The sequence below is a fragment of the Anser brachyrhynchus genome, assembly GCF_964034855.1.
Source record: "Anser brachyrhynchus genome assembly, chromosome: 7".
NCBI lineage: Eukaryota > Metazoa > Chordata > Aves > Anseriformes > Anatidae > Anser > Anser brachyrhynchus.
The window spans coordinates 29,330,998-29,351,741 of NC_137701.1; the positions used below are offsets into that span (position 1 = coordinate 29,330,998).

Here is a 20,744-nt window from a genome sequence, read left to right on the forward strand (position 1 = left end):
GGGCCTCCTTCACAGAGGCTGTGCATCAGTCAAAGTAATCTTATTTACTGCACCATTATGAGTTTGGATTACAATCTCCTTTACACACCCACATTCATCAGTGGCTGTTTGCAAAAGCCCAGACTGTTTTTCAGACAACTGATGGAGATGTGCTTTTCATCTGTACTTTTGCTCAGGAGCTGCGGCTGGCTTTGTTGGGCAATGTCAATGAATATGAAAGAGGTTCCCTACTTTCCTGAGACCTCAGCAGAATACACAGGAAAAAAAAAATCTGCTCGCTACATCATAAATCATTTTCCACTTTAGCTTATAGAAGGAGGTATCAACCTCTGTGACTCATCCCATTTCACAACAAACACATGCTATTTCACTGGCTCTGACAGGCTTGATCCAAACCCCACCAATTCTGTCATTGGGTCTGGACTTCAATGGCTTCTGAGAATCAAATAAGGAAGTCCTGATTTGACGGTCTCCCTCTGATTACAAGCAGACAGTGAGTCAGAGCTATAACAGAACAGATTTTCCTCCTACCCTCTCTAACCTCCCTCCCCCCACACCCAAAGCCTTAGTAGCGTGTGATTTACAGTGCCTGTTTTTTGCAACTTCATCTAATTAGCACAGGCACTGAGGTCAGTATTCTAACACCTGACAGACTTTACAAGGCAACACCACAATTGCAAGTGCAATTATCGGTTCTTCTACTGCACTGAAAAATGTAGCATATGAAAATTAGCATAAAAATCCTAAATGTTAGGATGAAAGGGTGGGCGTTAGAGGAGAGGTACCATCTTCAAATTTGAAAAGCCTGGATTTGATGCTTGGTTTTTTTTTTTAAAGTTTCCCTGGATATCATTATGTGATGTGTTTAATTGCTTTGAGCTTGAGTTTACCTGGTTTATCTCATTAGAGCTAAATGTGCATCTCTTAGTGTGCAATAGACTGCACCTACCAGCTGTTAGAGAAAGAGACCCTTATGCTAGGCAATGACATAATATAAGCAAAAATACTCTTAGTGCATTTCTTTTAAAATTACTTACAGTGCCCACAAATAATCACGTCTCTAAACCATTGTAATCTGTAGTTGCTCTCCCTGGTGACCTCCCTAGGGGTCTCTATGCAGCAACTTTTAGGATCTCCATGTAAACCTACAGTTACACAGTGCGAGAGCTGTGTGGTTGGCTGTGAGCCAGGGAAATAAAACTTTTTTTTCCTTTTTTGAGCACTGTGCCCTTCCAGTCACTTCTATGTGGCATATGGGTAGAGCTTGCTTGCTGCTTCTCCTAAACTATGATTATTTGGTGGAAATGGTGCATTCATGCGAAGTTAAAGAATAATAACTAGATAAATATGACTATAAAGTGCTGTCCTGAGGTAGCCGAAAGAAATGCACAAAAAAGAAGGTTATTCCCTTTTATTTCTTACATTAAGGGAAACTATAATCTTAGCTTAGATAGAATTTAGAACAAATCTATGAAGTCATGTTCAAGCTAAGCTTTGTAAATTTCAAGACAGGCACTTAATTCGGTATTCAGGCAAGGAGAAAAACAGTTCATAGCTGGAAATACCTGCTCTTCTCGTCCACAAGGTGCACTGAGAAGACTAATTGATTTAGACTCCTTCAGGATAGAAACAGGTTTTCTGTGTTTTTGGAAATGTGAAGCACAAGGTCTTCATCCTAGTGGGAGGGTTTCTTGCTATCTGTGATAATAAAAGTGGAGCCTCCACTCTAAAGACTACAGAAGACGACGACATCTGTTTATTCTGCATATTTCAAAGTATGTTGCTGTCTGGTGTTGTCTTTGAGACAGCTAGTTTGGTGAGAACAGCCAGAGACAAGTGTACTAACCTGCAAACCATCAAGGAATGAAATTTTTTTTTTGGAATAGCTCTTAACTAAGGGATAGTAAACTCGCTAAGGTAGTTTTGAATGTAGCAAAGTTCAGTTCTTCTTAGACAGCCATGATCTCTGTAGACCTGTGGATTTTCTTCAAGTAGGAAATAATGGTGATGGAAAAACCCTGTTCTTTCACCTGTCCTTAACCTACTTTTGAGAGTAAGTATATGGAAGAAGGTAGGAGCTGTTCTTCATACTCCAAAGCTTATTAATGTGTTAATAATTAAGCTCATTTATTTCATTGAGGCTATTTTTGTAGGAAACAGAGTACCAAAGAGAACATCTGAGACTAGTATTTTTAAAGCCAAATGCAACAATATCATCTTACTCTGTGATAGTTTTGTTAGAGAGATAAAAATTGTCTCCTGTAATATTCTTACATATACTGGCAAATAAGTCTTATCCTTTTACTTAGTGTAAGTATTATGAATAAACAGCACATAACACATAGCCTCATTTCATTCTCTGAAATGACCAAGAAGATCAAAGCAAAGAGAAACAGTCATCAGCTATGCAAATGAACAAGGCTTAGAGCAAATCTGCCTGTTAAGTCAGTAATTTGATGGGTTGTTTTTTTGATTAAGCTTCCCTGGGGGGAAGGAAAGATTTAATTAAAAAGAGATTCAAGGGGAATTCAGAATAATAAGTCATGTCTATTTTATCTCTGCCAGAGCCTTGGAAAGTTGGTGGCTGATGATGGAACAGGTTGAGGTGCAAAGAAGGAAGGGCAAATTGGACCACTTCCTTCATGAGTTTGGACCTTCCCATCTGCACTACCTACAGCTTTCAGTCTTCCCCTCCTGATAGCAGCAGAGTTAACAAAGGCTGTTCTTTCCTGCTGCTCTTTCCCGACTTTGTACTTCATTTATTTTCATGGCTAGAGCAATTTCAGTAACACCAACTTGTTTAAGACCTCAGATTTGGCAGCCTACAACATCAAGCTACTTAAGCGTTCAGGTATCATTTCAGTCAGATTAAAAGCTGAGTCCCTCAAATATTGAAACTCTAGTAGAATCAAGTGTCTATTACATATCTAAGGTAATAGAAAAGACCTTTCTGAATGCAGAAGAGCGCTGGCATTTTACAGGTCACTAAAGTATTTGTTTCAGTTGATGTTGTCTAGAAATGGCAGAATACTTTTCTGTAAGGTTGTTGATCAGGTTTGATGAAAGAAGCAAGAAAGCCAGAGAGCACTTCTAGTGTTGTTTCTAAGGATCTTTGGGGAAATTATCATTATTTTTCAGGTCACATTATGTTTCTATTCCTGGCACTCTGTTTATTTAACATTTAAATATCTGCCTTTGTAGCTTCAAAAAGCAAATGGCTGCAGAATCTCATTAGTACTACTGAAGTTTGGTTTTACAGTATAAACATGTTTCAGTTGAGTCCAGTGAATATAATTCTTAGTGTATCATTTAGAAATGTGATAGTGCACTCGAGCAATAGTAAACAGGATGAACTGAAATGAGTGCTCTGTATGATCACTGAAATAAAAAATGCCAGTAAATAGTATCAGAACACAATGATTTAACTGGAAGAGCATTTTTATTAACTTCTTATAGACTCTGAATATTAAAATACATATAGAGCTGATGAAAATAAATTTGTTCTTCCCCTTCTTTTAGAGGAATTTATTTTTTTTTTCTATTATCTACATAGTTGTTCCTCTACCTTGAAATCAAATAAATAATGCTCAGGCCTGCCAATGAGATACCAAATCCTCAAAATGCATTTCTCCTGAATTCTGCTGACTGGTCAGTTCACAATTTCCTATGGTAAATGTGACGTTTGAAATCTGATTTTTGAATAGGTATATCCAGATTTTTCTACAAACTTGTGTGAGAATTTACCTATGCATGACATATTTTAAAAGTAAGGTTGTATGTGTGTTACTTCAGTCCTTTGTTCAGAGCAGGATAATATTTTAGACAGTGCTTTTACAGAATCCCATTTCTTTACAATTATTAAAATAAAACAAAAAAATGAGGTGGTGGAATCAAACAGTTCCCTGATTAAATTCATTTCCATTTTGATATTTTATTATTGCTTTCATTATACTCTTTTCTTTTGGGGAGTCACTTTCTAATCCTGAGTAGCTTCAATATTCTGTTTAATAAGACAATTATAAATCTTTTTTTTTTCTTGAGGATTAGTCATTAGGAATTTGACTCTTGCATGCAATCCATTTGGAGTATTTCTCTAATTGTGACTTTCTAATATTTCTCTCTTAATCACAGAATCATAGAATGGCTTGGGTTGGAAGGGACCTTAAAGATCATCTAGTTCCAAACCCCCTGCCATATGCAGGGATGCCACCCACTAGATCAGGTTTGCCAGTCTGGCCTTGAACACCTGCAGGGATAGGGTATCCACAACCTCTCTGGTCAACCTGTTACAGTGTCTCACCACCTTCTGACTGAAGAATTTCTTCCGAACAACTAATTTAAATCTCCCCTCTTTCAGTTTAAAACCATTCCCCCTTGTCCTATCATTATCTACACGAGTAAAGAGTCCCTCTCCATCCTTTTTATAAGAACCCTCTAAGTACTGAAAGGCCGCAATGAGGTCTCCCCAGAACCTTCTCTTCTCCAGGCTGAACATCCCCAGCTCTCTCAGCCTTTCTTCATAGGAGAGGTGCTCCATCCCTCTGATCAACTTTGTGGCCCTTCTCTGGACCCGCTCTAACAGCTCCACATCCTTCTTTTGCTGGGGGCTGCAAACCTGGGCAAAGTACTCCAAGTGGGGCCTCACAAGGGCAAAGTAGAGGGGAACAATCACCTCCCTTGACCCGATGGCCATGTCTCTCTTGATGCAGCCCAGGATATGGTTGGCCTCCTGGGCTGCAAGCACACGCTGCTGGCTCACGTTGAGCTTCTCATCCACCAGAACCCCCAAATCCCTCTCCACAGGGTTGCTCTCAATGAGTTCTTCTCCCAGTCTGTACTCATGCCTAGGATTGCCCCAGCTCAGGTGCAGCACCCTGCACTTGGACTTGTTGAACCTCATTCAGTTCATGTGGGCCCAGTTCTCAAGCTTATCCAGGTCCCTTTGGATGGCATCCCTTCCTTCTGTTGTATCAACTGCACCACTCAGCTTGGTGTCATCTGCAAACTTGCTGAGGATGCACTCAATCCCATCATCCATGCCATTGATGACAATATTGAAAGCACCGGTCCCAAGATGGACTCATGAGGGACACCGCTTGTCACCAGCCTCCATCTGGACATAGAACCATTTACCGCTACTCTCTGGATGTGTCCATCAAGCCAATTCCTTATCCACCAAATGGCCCACCCTTCACAACCATCTCTCTCCAATTTAGAAATCAGGATGTCATGTGGGACCATGTCAAAAGCCTTACAGAAGTCCAGGTAGATGATATCAGTTGGTCTTCCCTTGTCAACTGATGCAGTCACTCCATCGTAGAAGGCCACCAGATTGGTCAGGCATGATTTGCCCTTGGTGAAGCCATGTGGCTGTCTTGGATCACCTCCTGGTCTCGCATGTGCCTTTACATTGCTTCCAGGAAGATCTGTTCCATGATCTTGCCAGGCACGGAGGTGAGGCTCACCAGTCTGTAGTTCTCCAGGTCTTCCTTTCTACCCTTTTAAAAAATGTGAGTGATGTTTCCCTTTTTCCAGTCACCGGGTACTTTGACTGCCATGACTTTTCAAATATGATGGAGAGTGGCTTGGCAGCTAAATCAGCCAGTTTCCTCGGGAGCCTGGAATAGATGGTCACCAGGCCCCACAGACTTGTAGCTGTTCAGTTGCACCAGGAGGTCCCGAACCTGCTCTTCACTTATAGTGGGAGGGACTCTGTTCCCCCAGCCCCTGCCTAGAGGTTCAGGGACTCGAGAGATGTGGGAAGCCTGACTGCCAGTGAAGACTGAGGCAAAGAAGTTAAGTACCTCAGCCTTCTCCATGGCTGTTGTTACCAGCCCTCCATCTACATTTTTCAGAGGTGGTACGCTCTCCTTAGTCTTTCTTTTCTGGCCAATGTATCTGTAGAATCCCTTTTTGTTATTTTTTGCATCCCTCGCCAAGTTTAGCTCTGTCAGTGCCTTGGCTTTCCTGATCCCATCCCTGCATGTCTGGACAGCATTTCTATACTCTTCCTAGGGCACGTGGCCCTGTTTCTACTGCCTGTGCAGTTCCTTCTTTTGCCTAAGTTTGATGAGGAGGTCATTGCTCAGCCATAAGTTTCCTGCCTTCCCTGCTTGATTTATTGCACATGGAGATGGAGAGCTCCTGCGCTCTAAGAAGAATATCCGTAAAGAGTTGCCAGCTCTGATCAGATCCTCTGTCCCTAAGGACAGCGTCCCATGGGATCTCATCCACTAATTCTTTGAACTGTAAGTTTGCTCTTCTAAAGCTGAGGGTCCTGACTGCTCTTTGCCAGGTCCACATCCCTCAAGATCACAAACTCAACCAGGGCGCGGTCACTGCACCCCAGACTGCCTCCAGTCTTAACCTCTTTAATGAGGTCATCCACATTGGTGAGCAGAGGAGAAACGCTTCTCCTCTGGTTGGTTTGTCTAATACCTGGATGAGGAAGTTGTCCTCAATGCACTCCAGGAGTCTCCTGGATTGCTTACTGCCTGCTGTGTAGTTTTCCCAGCAGACATCCAGGTACTTGAAATCCCCCAGCAGGATGAGAGCCCATGAGCGTGAAGCTTCTTGAAGCTGGAGCAAGAAGGCTTCATCAAAAGGCTCCCCTTGTTCACGTGGCCTGTAGTAGACCCCAACCACAAGGTGCCCTTTATTGGTTGATGCTTAATTTTTACCCGCATGTTCTCCACCTGCTCATGGCTGTTTTTCAGGGGCAACTCTTCATAATCTATCCGCTTCTTAACACATAGGGCAACACCCCTACCCCTCCTTCCCTGCCTATCTCTCTGGTAAAGCTTGTAGCACTCCATTCCAGTGTTCCAGTTGTGTGATTCGTCCCACCACGTCTCCATGATAGCAATTAGATCATAGTTTTTCTAATTGCACCTTGGCTTCCAAATCCTCTTGCTTATTCCCCATGCTGCATGCATTGGTGTAGAGGCACTTCAGCTGGGCTATGGGCTGGATTACCTTTTTAGAGGAGTCATTCCCAATTCCTATGGGATGATTCACAGGTGTCTCCCCGTTGTTTTCTAGAGTACTAGCATCCACCGGTTCTTTTGCATCTCTTACTGGTACATCCCCTTCCTCCACCAAGTCTAGTTTAAAGCCCTACTAATGAGTCCAGCCAGCTTGCTGCCCAGACACTCTTGCCCCACTTTGTCAGGTGTGCCCCACCTGGTGTCAGCATTCCTGGTCTCTCAGAAAAATGCCCGAGATTGTAGAACCAAAACCCTGAGCATGGCACCAGCTACACAGCCAATCATTCACCTCATTTGGATGTTGCCTCCTCCTTGGGTGCCAGTCTCCAACTGGGAGGATTGAGGAGAACCCTACTTGTGCTCCCAATCTCAACATCTTTCCAAGGGACATAAAGTCCCTTTTGATGTTTTGTAGTTTCCTTGTTGTAACCTCATTTGTCCTTACATGAAAGAGTAGTAACTGGGGGTAGTCATGTGGTCTAACCAAGTTTGGTAACCTCTTTGTGGTGTTGCGAATGCAGGCCCCAGGCAGGCAACAAACTTCTCAAGAGAGATTGTCTGGGTGGCAAAGGAGTGCTTCAGTGCCTCCTGGAGAGGAATCTCCAGTTACCAACAGCCTTCATGTTTTTTTTTTCCTTTTTTTTTTTTTTGTGGCACCAGTTCTTATATGTGTGGTTTGCTGGTCCACCTTTATACTGTTGCTCTTTCCTGAGGCTTGACCATTACCGTTGTTGTTGTTATCCTCTCATTTTTTGAGACTCAGAGCATCATATCTATTGCATAGGGACACTGTGGGGGCACGGGGGAAGATTCCTCCTCCTACTCCGAGCAGAGACGAGGGTTCAGCTTCCCTTGTCTTGTGAGTCCATCACCTGTGACAATTCAAGGTCGGAGGCTCCCTTACCGCTCCCTTACCACTCCCTTGTGAGGACTTAAGGCAGGGCTGTTGCTCAGCCTGTGCCAGCGCTTGATACAATGCATCAATCTCTCACTCAAGATTCCTGGATGCTTCGCAGCCTGTTGAGCTCCTCTCGCAAGACAGCAACTTGCTCGAAAAGCTCATCCACTTGCACCCACAACACCCAATTCTGCCTTTGGGCCCTAGGGCACCTTCCAGATTCTAGAGTTCCCCACAGCTGGGGGTCTGGGAAGCTATTTCGGTCCTCAGGGGCTCTGTCTGCCTGTAGGCATCTGCTATGGGTGGTCCTGGCCCCTTCGTCTAGGTTTTGGTCTCAGCCTGGCACGTGCGGCGGGCGGACGCCATTTTTACTTCAGTATCAGCCTGCTCATCGTCACTACAGGGACAGAGGGGCCACCTCCCGCCCTTCTAGACACGCTGCCACGCCACGGCCTGCTCGCCGCGCTGCGGGCCGCTTGTGCTCTCTGGGGGCCGCCTTTGTACGTGAGGGGGGAACGGCCGCCGCTCCCGGCTCCGCCCCAGCCCCGTCAGCCGGTCCCGCGAGGCCTGCCGGCTGCCTCGAGCGGCCTCGACGCGGGAAACGCTTCGCACGTCGCGTTTCTCTGCCCCCCTGCCCTACAGCCGATCGCCTCAGCTAGCCAGTGGTGGCTAGTAAGGCCCTCATGCTTTGCAATACCAGGGAAAAGACATTGTGGTTAGCTAAGGGAATCTGCTTTGATTAAACTCTCCCCGTTCCGCCACACAATTCATACATAGGGCGTTTTCTGTGGTGTGAGGGGCAGATTCTTTGTACATATTATGCCCTATTTTAAGAATACCAAAGAAATTGTGTAGGAAAGCACAGGCTCAATGTTTATTTCATCTTGCTTCATAGTTAACCTTACACCTTCTGACCAGAAAAAGCAGGGTGCTCTTAAGAGGTCTCAGAGGAAAGATCAGATCCAGAAGGACCTTTGTGCGGGGCATGGGCTCTGATACATCTCTGCCTTCCCTGCTGCCATTTAATCCATTCTCTCTCAGTTTTCAATTTGTCTTAAGGCCCACTAGTTCTGTTGCTGATGTTCAGCCCTCTGATTCAATGACTGATCCTTAAGTTAAATGGTGAACTGCTTTTCCTCCCATAATCCCTTTAATTCTCATCACTTTTTAGGTGCACTAACATTGTGCACTGTGTCCTTCAGGCTTACCACAATAGGCTCCCTGAAGTTCAGCCTGAGGCTGAATCTTGTTACCTCAAGAGTAAATACTGTTTTCAGCCTCCCCGTGTTGTGCTGAGAGATACGGTCCTGCCCCCCTAGTATCAGAGGTAGTTGATAAGATGGGAGGTGTTGATTTATGGTGAAGTCTACATAAAGGAGAAAGAAGTGATCTGAGCATCTTTTGATATAACAATAATAATGAAAACCACCAGCAATACTACTTACTTCAGGAAAATCCCCTTCCAAACAAAGAGTCACAACCTCTATTTAGAAGAAGGAAAATATACAGTTTTATCTGAAACTGCAGATCAGGTTTGCTTATCTTCAGGCTAAATGAGCAGCTCTGAGTGAGGAAGCAGAGTCTGCTTTATCTGCTTCAATCTAGCACCCATCTACTATATCCATCGCTTATCTGGCTATGGAAAGTCCTTTCTTCTAAGCCATGAGGTCCAAAATCCTGTAAAACCTGATGTTCAAAGTTAATTTGCCTTCAAGTGCCTTTGTATTTGCTCAATGGTATACACATATGTGAGTGTGTGACTGTGTGTGTATATATATACATAAAGAATATATAATGATATATATACTTGTACATATTTATGAAGTGTAGGTAATTACTTATGTGGTAGCTTTCAGGTGCTTGTGTTCCAAAAAAAAAAAAAAAAAGTACAAAGCTAATAGAATACAATGTGCTTCTCTGGAGACAGGAGAGTTTCTTTATGTCTCTTCTACTGCTTCTTTATGAAGCAGAGCCTGGGCCTTTCTGTGGGACTTGCTACATGTAGTATCTCATATGAAAATAAATTCAGATGCTGGGTTTTAAATTCATGGGATTAGAATGTTGTAAAAGATTTTGCAGTTAAATCTAAGACATGAATTAGCTATCTACGTTTTTTTTTTCTGTCTGTGAAAAATATATGGTTGTCTTATGTGGTAACAGATTTTAAATTACTGCATTTAGAGTGCCAGCTGGACAACGACACGATTAAGAAAAAAAGATTGCTGGTGTGGCCTTGATCAAATTACCAAGTTGCTCTATGCCCCACTTCCTTTTGGAACTTCCTGCATGGTTTTTAGAAGTAAGGGGAGTAAAGGTAGTGCTTTAATCACATTTCCGCGCGCACACACACACATACACACTCCTTAAAATGCTGACTCAGTCAAGCCACACAAGATTTGTCAGGGAATATTTTAACATAATATAAAAGTTATTAATGCTATTGAACTAATATTTTCATGTTTCCTATTCTAATGATCTGAATGAAAATCTTATTTTGCAAACTTTTTTTTATTATTTCAATTCGTATTGTTTTAGAGTGGAGTGGGAGGAGAACAGATGGACAACAAACACATGTTCAAGATTAAAATTTTCACAAGATAGAATTTTCACATGGCCTTTTGGATCTCCTTAAAAGTAACCTGATTCTTTTATACAATATGCAGCTTTTTTTTTTTCTTTTTTAAAGGAGGCTTCTTTTTTTCTTTTTAATGCAAAATAGTAGTGTAAACATGAGTATATGAATCAGATTTCTGCTAATGGAGCATGTTTATAAATATGTAATTGTCTATAATACAATCAAGGTTTATTATTAAGGAAAATGAACAGACAGAAAAATTCAAAATTTCACATTTTTTCCTGTCTGCACGATGAGAAAGTAGTTGCTACACTGGAACAGTGAAAATACAATATAAAACCAGCAGACTTGCATGAATATTCATAAGCACACACATGCCTACATCAACACATTGACACACTGTGCCTCAAAGAACAAGCAAGAGCCTCGAACCAACACTTCAGAGACACTGTGCCAGAGCCCTTCCTTGTGCTATACCCGTATACATATTGGTTGTAAATATCCTATGGCTTACTTTGCTTGTTCTTGTTGGCAAACACAGGGCTAAAGTGAAATGATCCGCAACTACCCTCATGTCTCTCTCATGCTTGCTTTTCTGCCTTTATACAGTATCTTATTTTTCATCCCTAATCTCATTGCCTTGCATTCTCTACAGGGAGCTGCACAAGAATCCTCTGCCAATAAGAGAAATCATCTTGCATTATTTTGATTTTTGAGTGTAGTGTCTTCTCCAGTGGTTTGTGTGCATGTGTGTCATCATAGTACCACAGTATGAATTGGGGAATACTTCTCAATTGGTATCAGTAATGTTACTGCCATAATCTCTCCCCCTGGTTGTTTCCAGTTCTGTATTGTGTGTCTTGGCAGATTGACCATGCAAGGGATGACTCAAAGTGTGATATTTGGCCAGTGATGGCTTCTTTCGTTGCATTTCTGACAAGGAGAAAACAGCATGGTGGTAGGATTTCCAGAACTTTTCTTCTGCTAAGTGAGCTGGCCAAACAGAAATCACGGAGTATCTCAACTGTTTGCCATTTGAATTACAGAAGTGAACTGGTATGAATATTTTTCCCCATATCCTATTTAAGCTCTGTCTTTAGTATTTTAGCATGAAACTCAAACTAAAACTTCAATAGCTCTTGAGGTCTGGGGGGGGAAGAAAAAAAAAAAAGAGAGATTAACAGATAATTAATGTTAGAATAAAGCGTGCAGAGCTGTAGGTCCAGGAGATGTTACTGTGGAGATAGGTCCTAACTTCAGACTCTGTGGCTGGAGCTTGTTACCCACAGCATGAGGACTCCCAGAGCAATATTCACCCCATTAAAGAACTGAGGAGGATGAAGGTTGCATGTAAATGTTGCTTGAAAACAAAATGTGAATTTCTGATGACTCCTTGACGATAACTATTTCAGGCAGAGGTAAATGGAGATGTGAAAGAGGGGGGAGAGGTGGCTTAAAACCCACTTTTTCCCTTTCATAGGGACATAGACTCCAAAAGCCATTAACAGAGGGAATATATGCAGAGAAAAAGCTGCAGAGCAGTAATTATTTCTGCAATGCACAGAGTCCCACTGGAGAAATAGGTTAGGCATGTCTTGACGTATTTTTATATGCAAAGGTTTGATAGAATGGAATGAAAAGTTTTGTTACTGAGAAATGAGTTTGATTGTTAATAAAAAGAAGACTTTTCATTTAGTTTTATTTTTAGTTCAAAGAGCCAAACAGTTAGGCTTTCTCTTCTCCCTCCCTTTATTTCCTTGCTTTCCCTCCCTTCACTTTTTCATTTCTTATATTTGTAATTTTCTTAAAGCTGGAGTAGTTTAAAAAGAAAAAAAGTCCCTCCATTTAGAGGGAGAGAAATAGAGAAGCAGGAAGGAAAGACTTGATTATTGTTCTTCACTTCAAAACCTGTTTCAATTTTTAAAATAAAAATGAAAATTTCAATTCAAATGGAAATGTACCATTCAAAAACTTGGGGAAAGAAGCATTTTTTTTTCTTCTCCTCCTCTATTCTTTAACATTTATTTTACTTTCTCTGTAATGCATATCATGCTAGGAGTCTCTGCCACTTAGCCTGCTAATAGCCATGGACTTGAGCCCCTTTTATCAGACAGTGGATTCAGTCTTGTATCAGCAAAGTGACTGGAAATTTGTCAGCATCATTTTAGCATGCTGGCTTGATCAGGTGATGCTATAGAGATTCCTTTTGCTTCTCAGCATTATCTTTCATGTCTTGCAATTTGTGCTATTCATACAAATTGCTTCCAACAATGGTATTCAAAGCCAAATTTAAACATACCACTAAACTATGAGAACAGAGAACATAACAAGCTACAATGAAATCCAAGAACTATTGGATCATGTGATCACCTCCAGCTTAGAAATACCTAATGAATGGTAAATGCATTTCAGTTCAGCTAAATGTTGAATAATGAGCCCAGAAACAATGATGAAAGAAAGCTGATCTGATGAAGGGGTGGTAGCACAGTAAGTGAGGAGTAAATGTGGGAGTTATTAAAGGCATGTCTCCTAAAACTTTGGAGCAACGATTGAGGCTTGCTGCAAAGTAATAACTTAGGCAAAAGAAATATGCAGCCAGAAGAACACAAACCACAGGATAGAAGATGTTTACTTGTACTTCTGTTGTGGTGAACTGAGACAAATTCCATTTGTAAACTGAAAAAATAACCTAAGTGTGCAGCACAGGTTAGCTCACATTTTACCTCACTGATTTTATCTAAATCATTAGGGAGAAGGGGAGCTGTCAATCAGCATAATGAACAGTTACAACACTTTCCTTGGGAGGGAGAGTAGGATCATCATAAACTGGGGGCTAAGTGGGTCTCCAGGTAGCTCATAACCCTCCAATTAGTACAACTTATGTGCACTGCTTGATATGGAACAGTGTGGGTTGCTGCTCAGTCTCCCGCTGTTGCTCCCAGCTCAATTTGGGTACTATTCCACTTACCCCCTTTTTCCAATTAAGTGGTGTGGGCAACACCTGTGTTTCCCATCTTCAGAGCCTGGCTCTCTCCCAGTAGGGATTTTCCTTTCCTGCCACCCAGAGCCTGTTAATCTCCTCCCAGCACTGATAAACAGAGGCATGCGTCCAGGTAGGGAAGTGCTTCTGGATCCAAACGCTGAAGGACAGCTCTCCCTTCCAGCATATGAGAAGCCTCCAGCAGGTTAGAGACTGGTCTATCACTTGTCGTACAGCAGGCTAGAAAAGCTGCGGGGAAAGGGTAATTAGCTTCCCTGCCTGATGACAAGTTAAAAAATTGTTTTGGGCAATGTTCATATTGAGGTGGTTTAATTAATGCACTTGCTTCAGTTTCATTGAAATGGTCTGGCTCCCAACATACCGTATCATATTCTGTTCTCTGAATATGGATTCCATTTCTGTCCCCATTTCTTATTTTCTCCTTTCTTTTCCTTTCTCCCCACACTGGGGAAAAATAAGAAACTTATGAGTCAGTGGAACATTTTGATGTTTCCATCTGGGATGAGCTGTAGTCAATTTTTAAAAATATTTCATTGTTCAAATAGGAGCTTTTTTCCTTAGGTTCTTTCTAAACAAAATTTAATTAAAACTAGTATTTCTTTGAAAGGCTTTGATTACTAAACGGCCAGTGGAAACATTTTCCACGGGTAAAGAAATTTTTGACTAGCTTTAGATGCTTTCGTTACAGGTTTCTTCACTGAAGCATTTTCAGTTAGACAAAGTCTTTTCAGTTGTGGTAAAAGTCAGACGTGTCACCACAACTGAATGTGGTCTGCGCTGCTGAACACTGCACAGTTGAGAGCAATTCAGCAGATGCAAAGTACAAACATATCAACACTTGACATTCGTTGTTGTTTTTTCCTGTGTCTGCACAGAATACCTGCTCACAGGATCAGACCATGTGTGCTGATTCTCAGAGATTCAATCTCAAGAATACAGTGAAGGAGAATGAAGATTGGAAATTATAAGCACTGGGAGTTGATGAGGCAGTCTGAATTGTATTGGAAATGGTAGCAGGGAGGGCATAGGCAAAGAAAGGAGCATATTTGGGCAGAAAATAAATAAAAAACACACCGTGAGATTCAATGTTTGCTGTGTTTCTCTTTTTCCCTACCTCTGTTTCTGTGATACGTCTCAGAAAATTCTTCATGTAAAAACCCATTTGCTATAACGTGTGATTAATGTTCCTTCAGCCTTTCTTTCTCTGAGAAATGTGTGCATCTCCTTTCAGTCTTTTAGAGGCTTCAACATACCTTAAGTGAAGTAACCTGCTCTTGGCAAGGGTTAAACAGACACCAGCAGAGTAGCACTCAGTTTGTTAACCCCGATGGGCTTCATAAGTACTTTCCTTAGAAGCCTTAAATTGAGAGAAAACCAGCTCTGTATTAGTGATCTTTTCCTTCCCTTTCTTTCACTGCAGTCTCTTGCTTGTCTTGTAAGTGAATGAACTGTGAGCAAGAAAACTGTCCACCTAAAATATAATTTGCTCTGCATGGTGCTGAATGAATAATTTATTGAGCTAACTGTTTGAGTACAGCATATCTAAGCACTTGATCAGATATCCTTGACTGCTTGCACGGGTGACAGGGAAAGCCGAATGAACTTTATACCATCGCAAAGGCAGATAGAAAAAACTAAAAGTAGTGAAACTGTTAGACCTTCTATCTCTGTGTAGTCTCTCATGTGAGCCAGGATGCAGAGAAAATGACAATACTTGGCAAAAAAATTCAATCAATCTTCCAGTAACTTCATTTCAAGCTTTTTTTTTTTTTTTTTTTTTTTTTTTTAATTTTTGGTGTCTGTTAAATAGAACACTGCTCTCTGTGTGCGGAATTGCAGGTAGTTATTGAACAAATTAAAAAAAAGTGCGGAAACTTCTGACATTATTTGATGTGTTATATTTATCAGTGCAGGGACAGCGTTTGTGTCAGTGATGCTGTGTATACTAAAATGCATGGCGCATAAAAATTATTGATCCTTTCAAGAAGCCCAAATGATTTTTACCTTAGCCTCAGGCTCTATTAGCAATGTGGAAAATTGAAAAGGGCTCTCAAGAAAAAACTAGCATGAGATTGAAACTGCAACTGAAGACCTGTCAAGTGGAGAGATACTTATGAATTATAATGAGCATGATCTAAAGATGACATTATCCTTTAGCAGCTTGGTTAAATCTTCCCTCCTATCATATGAATCACAAAGTCCCTTAGAACAGACAAATGCAACTGGTTTTGGGAAATGTATTTAGAAGGGGTGCACATCAACTGCAGAAGGACTTAGGGTACAATGGGCAGCAGGGATAGGGCTGGAAGTGTGCCAAAGGAAAGCCCTAAATGATAAGGCTGGCACAGGGGTCCAAGCTGGCGTCAGCAGAAATTCTCTCATGTGGCTGCAGAAAGATCCTTCTTTTTTTTTTTTTTTTTACCCTCATACTTGTTTTTTATGTAGGCTGGGTGTTGCCTCTAAAACATTGCAGGACATTTCACTTCACCCATAAATTCATATCCCTTTAGACATCTAACTCTCATTCATATTTTTGATGGAGAAGGGACCGTTTCAGACATTGTCTGGCTTTGGTTGTGTATTGAGGTCTGTGTTGCATGTGATCTGGGGTGAAAAGAGAGTTTCCCAAATACCTTCCACAGAGAGGCATGTTAACAGATATGTTGGTAATCACTAGCAATAATAGGAAGAAAAGAATACTATTAAGGACTGGAGCTGAAGGCCACATTTGGTCCACTGGCCACTGCCTCCATGAACTGGCCTTAAACACCTCTCAACAGTATTTCAAGTCAAGGGAATTATGTTTTTTTATTATAATTTTATATAGATATTTTTCTGCATATTCAGCTCTTTCATATAACTTTTGCTTTCAAAAAAAAAAAAAAAAAAGGCAGATGCCTAGAAGGAATGCACTCATATTTGATCAAACGAGTAGATTTTTTTTTTAATTGCTCCCACGTTGGCAGAGTGGAGGAGAATTGCAGTGAACAGCAGGTTCAAAAGCACGTCGTGGATCAGAAGAATGATTCCATCAGACTTCCACCATGTACTTTGGTGCTACTAATACTGCTTTCTTGGACATCTTCCAGGTTATATCTGTTTAGGTCTTCTGCCAAAGGAAACTATTTGGTTTTACTGTTGTCAGCACTGTGAAGACCTCTGTGGATGCACAGTGGATTTTTCTCAGCTTTCATACATTTGAGAATATACAGCAAATTGCTGGCAACGAGTTATGCAAAGCCTGAGATGCCTAGCCCTTTCTGGTTTCTACTTCAAAATCAGTATGTGAGCAACCAATTAGAAAAAATCTTAACTTGCAAGGTCTCACGCAATCCATTGAGGCAAAATAAATCCAGAAAAAAGAGTAGCCTTTACAACCACTTCTCTGAATACATCGCAAATGCTGAGCCAGTCTTCTAGCAGAAAGAGTTTAATATCTCCTGGAGATATTTCCTCTGCCCATACCAATGCACACTTCTTTCAGGAGTAATACATGAACTCATGAAGCATCCATGTTTAGACAGGTATAAACTTAATTAATTGAAGCATGATTTATAAAAGCTTGCCGAAAGAGATGATATTACTAATTAAACTGGGATGCACTAGGATACATTACTCTAAAACAGTTTTATTTCACACCATTAAGTATCCCAGTCAAAAGTTCCCGTGATGACTGATTATAGCTGAGATTCCTGCATTGACTTTGCTTTTACGTGGCATAACAGGGTCTGACTACGTGTGTTTGCCTGGAGGTGAGACTGGGGAGAGGTTTTCTCTGTGCCTCATGTGGCTATTTGTCACTTACCTGCCAGATGGGGGCCAGTAGTCAATGCCACGCTGGAATCAAGCTGTCTGGTAGGGCTGCAGTCAGGTGCCCTGCCTGGCTCTGCCTTAGAGGGCACTGAACCTTGTAGCTGTCCCTGTATATATGAACAAAGGAGCCTAATGGTGCTCTTGGTGCACATACACAAATACAATTTATTATGAAAATATATATAATATATTATATTATTATTATATTATATTATAATATAATATTATATAATATAATATTATATTATATTATAATATAATATTTGGGTCTGAATTTTAGAATTGGTGTCCTAGTAGGCGTGAAGAATATGAATTGCTTACTTTTCTGCTTTGTTTGAAGAGGATCTTCAAGAAAAGGTTTTGTGTGTTTGTCTGACTAGTTAGATGTTTGGGTAACAGTATTCACTCTAGCCTGTTACAATATTGAGGAAATGTAGTTGAGAACTGCCATTTATCTCTTTGCCAATACTTAGATACTTTCTTTAAGGAACCTTTCTAGGTGGCTAAGATCATATAAGCACAACTCTTTTTTCTTTTAATTACCGTAATTATTTTTTAAATTAAAGGCAAAGTTCCCACAGACTTGATAACAACGTATGTGAGATAAAACCTTTCATTTTGTTGAACTAAGAAGCTACTCTTTAAATACTGCCTGCATTCAGCGTTTTGTCCCTCGCATTACTCTTCAACCCCTAGTGAGGAGTAAGTGCTGTTGCTCTAAAACACATTGTCACCTTTTCAGAGGGTAACAGGAAACCAATCACCTATTCAGAAAGCTCAGTAAAGCATCTTCCTTAGACGTTAAATTCTATATTAGGATGTAATCTCAAGCTTGGGATGAAATGAGGTCTTCTTGCCAGGTTGCATCTTATCGCTTAGGAAGCCTTTATCAGGGTAAATGGATAGTGTTGTAATTACATTTCCAAAACCTTTCCCCAACAGAAAATTATTTTCCCCTGATTAAAAGCTGGTTCTCCTGATACATGCTTGGTGCTTGGAGCTAATTTTGAAACAGCTGCCAGCAGTTGTATCAATTCATCTTTTATTTTCAGGCCACTTTAAACCACGCTCATTTGTTAAGACGTTTTCAATTCTTACTGTGCTGCGTAAAAACAATGAAATTCTAAATCTTGGATGGATTTCATCCATTAGTTGTATGGATGATTTTCTCATGATCTGTAAAATGTGGCTTGACTGCACCGTTGAACACTACCTTGTTGTAATTCCCTTGTCCTGACTCTGTGCTGAGCCGGCTGGAGGGAAGGACAGGGACGAGCAGGTGGAGATTCTGCCGGCAAAGTACAATCATTTATCTGGAAATATCACAAGCCACCCACTAGAAGAGCAGTTATCAGGCACACAGGCATGCCCTGATGGGATGACAGACTTTTTCTAGGGACCCAGAGAAGACTGTGAAAAATTCTTTTTAATGTGGAGATTGCTGAAATTTTAGTTACATGCTGGAATGACAAAGTAGGCCTGAGGAAATAACCTGTCTGTTAAGGATGATGTGGAAACATGGGGAGATTTATTAGCCACTCCTTTTTTTAACTACTTTAAAAAGTTATTTGTTGTAATTTATCTGCAAACAAACAGGAGTTTGTCAGGCTGGGAACCTTTTTGGGATTCCATAGGTGTTTCAGGGAGAAGAGGTGGGCACACTGCCAGGTCCACCTCCAGGCTCACCATGGTGGGATTGTGCTGAAGCAGCTTCACCAACGCTGTGTGTGGAGACTTTGACCTTGCATGGATCTCAAAGCCTCATGGGCCAGGGACTTTGCACAGTTTTCTGTAATCCTCCTTTGAGTTCCTGCATGTTTCATCCTGCTGTTACATCTTTTCAGTAGTCAGGATTGAACTTCTGAAGACGGGCCCTGCCCTTGTCTGTAGAGACCAGCGCAGAGGGATAGAAATGCAAACGAAGGGCTAGGGGCACAGGGGTCTGGCCCTGGTGATGGCTGTCATGCTGCTCGCCGGTAATTTACTTGTGGGAAAGAGTGCATCACAAAAATCAGCATCAGCCGTTCCCCTAGGGACACCCTTGTCATCTCGTCTTCTCTGCCAAGGTGAAGCTTTCCTCTTTGCAGCTGCAGAAATTATTTCAAGAGAAAAACTTTCTTTTAAGCAGTTTTTCCATCAATAGGTGCTGACCATGCATACACCGAGGAATGCTCAAAGTAGTGCAAAGAATCCTTCCAGAATATATTCTGGGTTTTATTTTCATGTACATTTCTGAGTCTTTACCTCTACCCACACCTATTTTTCATTCACACATCTTCTATAGTATGAATATAAACAATACATTATGAATATTCATAATAACATGAACAGGTGTATTCAGACATACTGCACTACAAAAGAAGTTACATTGCTGTATAAACATATGGAAAAAATCATATTTAGCTTACAAATATAGCAAAAGAAAAAAGGTGAGGAAATAAAAAAAGCTCTGATAGACGAGCAGGAGCAGTTGTTCATATACCGATCTGGTAGACCAGCAGGTGCGTTCTGCTCTTTGTCCACAGAATCCTGTTAAATAAATGTACTTACCCATTGGTTATGATCAGTTCTTTGATGCTATTTTGTGCCCTCCTGCTATTGCTTGCTCAAATGATTATGAATCAACAGTTTATAATATACAAGGGTTGATAATCTTTTAGTTTTAAGAAGTCTGGAGACCACTGGAATAGATGTTGATGGGAGGCATGCTGAGAAATTCCCCAGCCATGGTCCAAGCTGTGCATCATCAGAACTGTTGGATATTATCATTTCCTTTAATGTCAGAATACAGTTGTTATTCCTCACAATAGTGACAAAATGTGGTTTATGCTTTTTCATATTTTGCAATTGGCAAGTTTTATGTGAGTCATAACTGGAACCTTTTGCAATTGCTATTTGCAGTCACTTAACATGACTTCGTTGTTCAATAGAGTTCTGTGGATCTGGTAATTTATCACAGGATGGTGATAAAACATGCAGGAGAAATAATATATACATATATATATATATACACACTTCTGAAGGATTAAGATAAACCTGAAGGAAATTTCAAAAAAAAAAAAATAGAAATAAAGAAGAAAAGAAAAACACTTCCGGACTTCCATCACAGTACGCTTTTGTAGCATCTTCTTTTCTAATTAGAGATGTCCTCCCTTCAGTTGCATGCAAGATTTACTATGGACTTGACAGCTCTGCAAATTGCTTTTTAAAGTACAGCTGTTAGATTCAGTTTTGCAGATGAATATATGGAGAAAGAAAATATTAAAGAAAAGTTTAAGCACTGTTACAATGCTAAAGAAGTTTTAGGTCAGAATGTGGGATTTAGATATGAGATCGAAGCATTGCACACGTTCTGATTCAGTGAAATTCAGCCACCAACGCATGTGGGGGGGAGGAAACTGGGTTAATAAGATTTCAGAGGTCACACTGTAAGACAAATTCCTATTTCAAGGTTACTTCTATGCCTGATCT

General features: G+C 40.9%; 1 protein-coding gene across 7 annotated transcripts in view; it reads left to right on the plus strand.

Moving 5' to 3' along the window:
* Window positions 1-20,744, plus strand: part of CNTNAP5 (contactin associated protein family member 5) — a 289,841-nt gene that overhangs the window by 12,092 nt on the left and 257,005 nt on the right. The window contains exon 1 of one of the 7 annotated variants that reach the window (XM_080600795.1): window positions 7,338-13,644. The exons of 4 other annotated variants lie outside the window; for them this stretch is intronic. In XM_080600795.1, coding sequence (XP_080456921.1) covers window positions 13,356-13,644 — 289 coding nt within the window. In that variant the 5' untranslated portion in view covers window positions 7,338-13,355. Of the gene's footprint in view, window positions 1-7,337; window positions 13,645-20,744 lie in introns of those variants that run through there. 2 more of the 7 variants (XM_080600800.1, XM_080600796.1) reach the window with 2 other exon arrangements.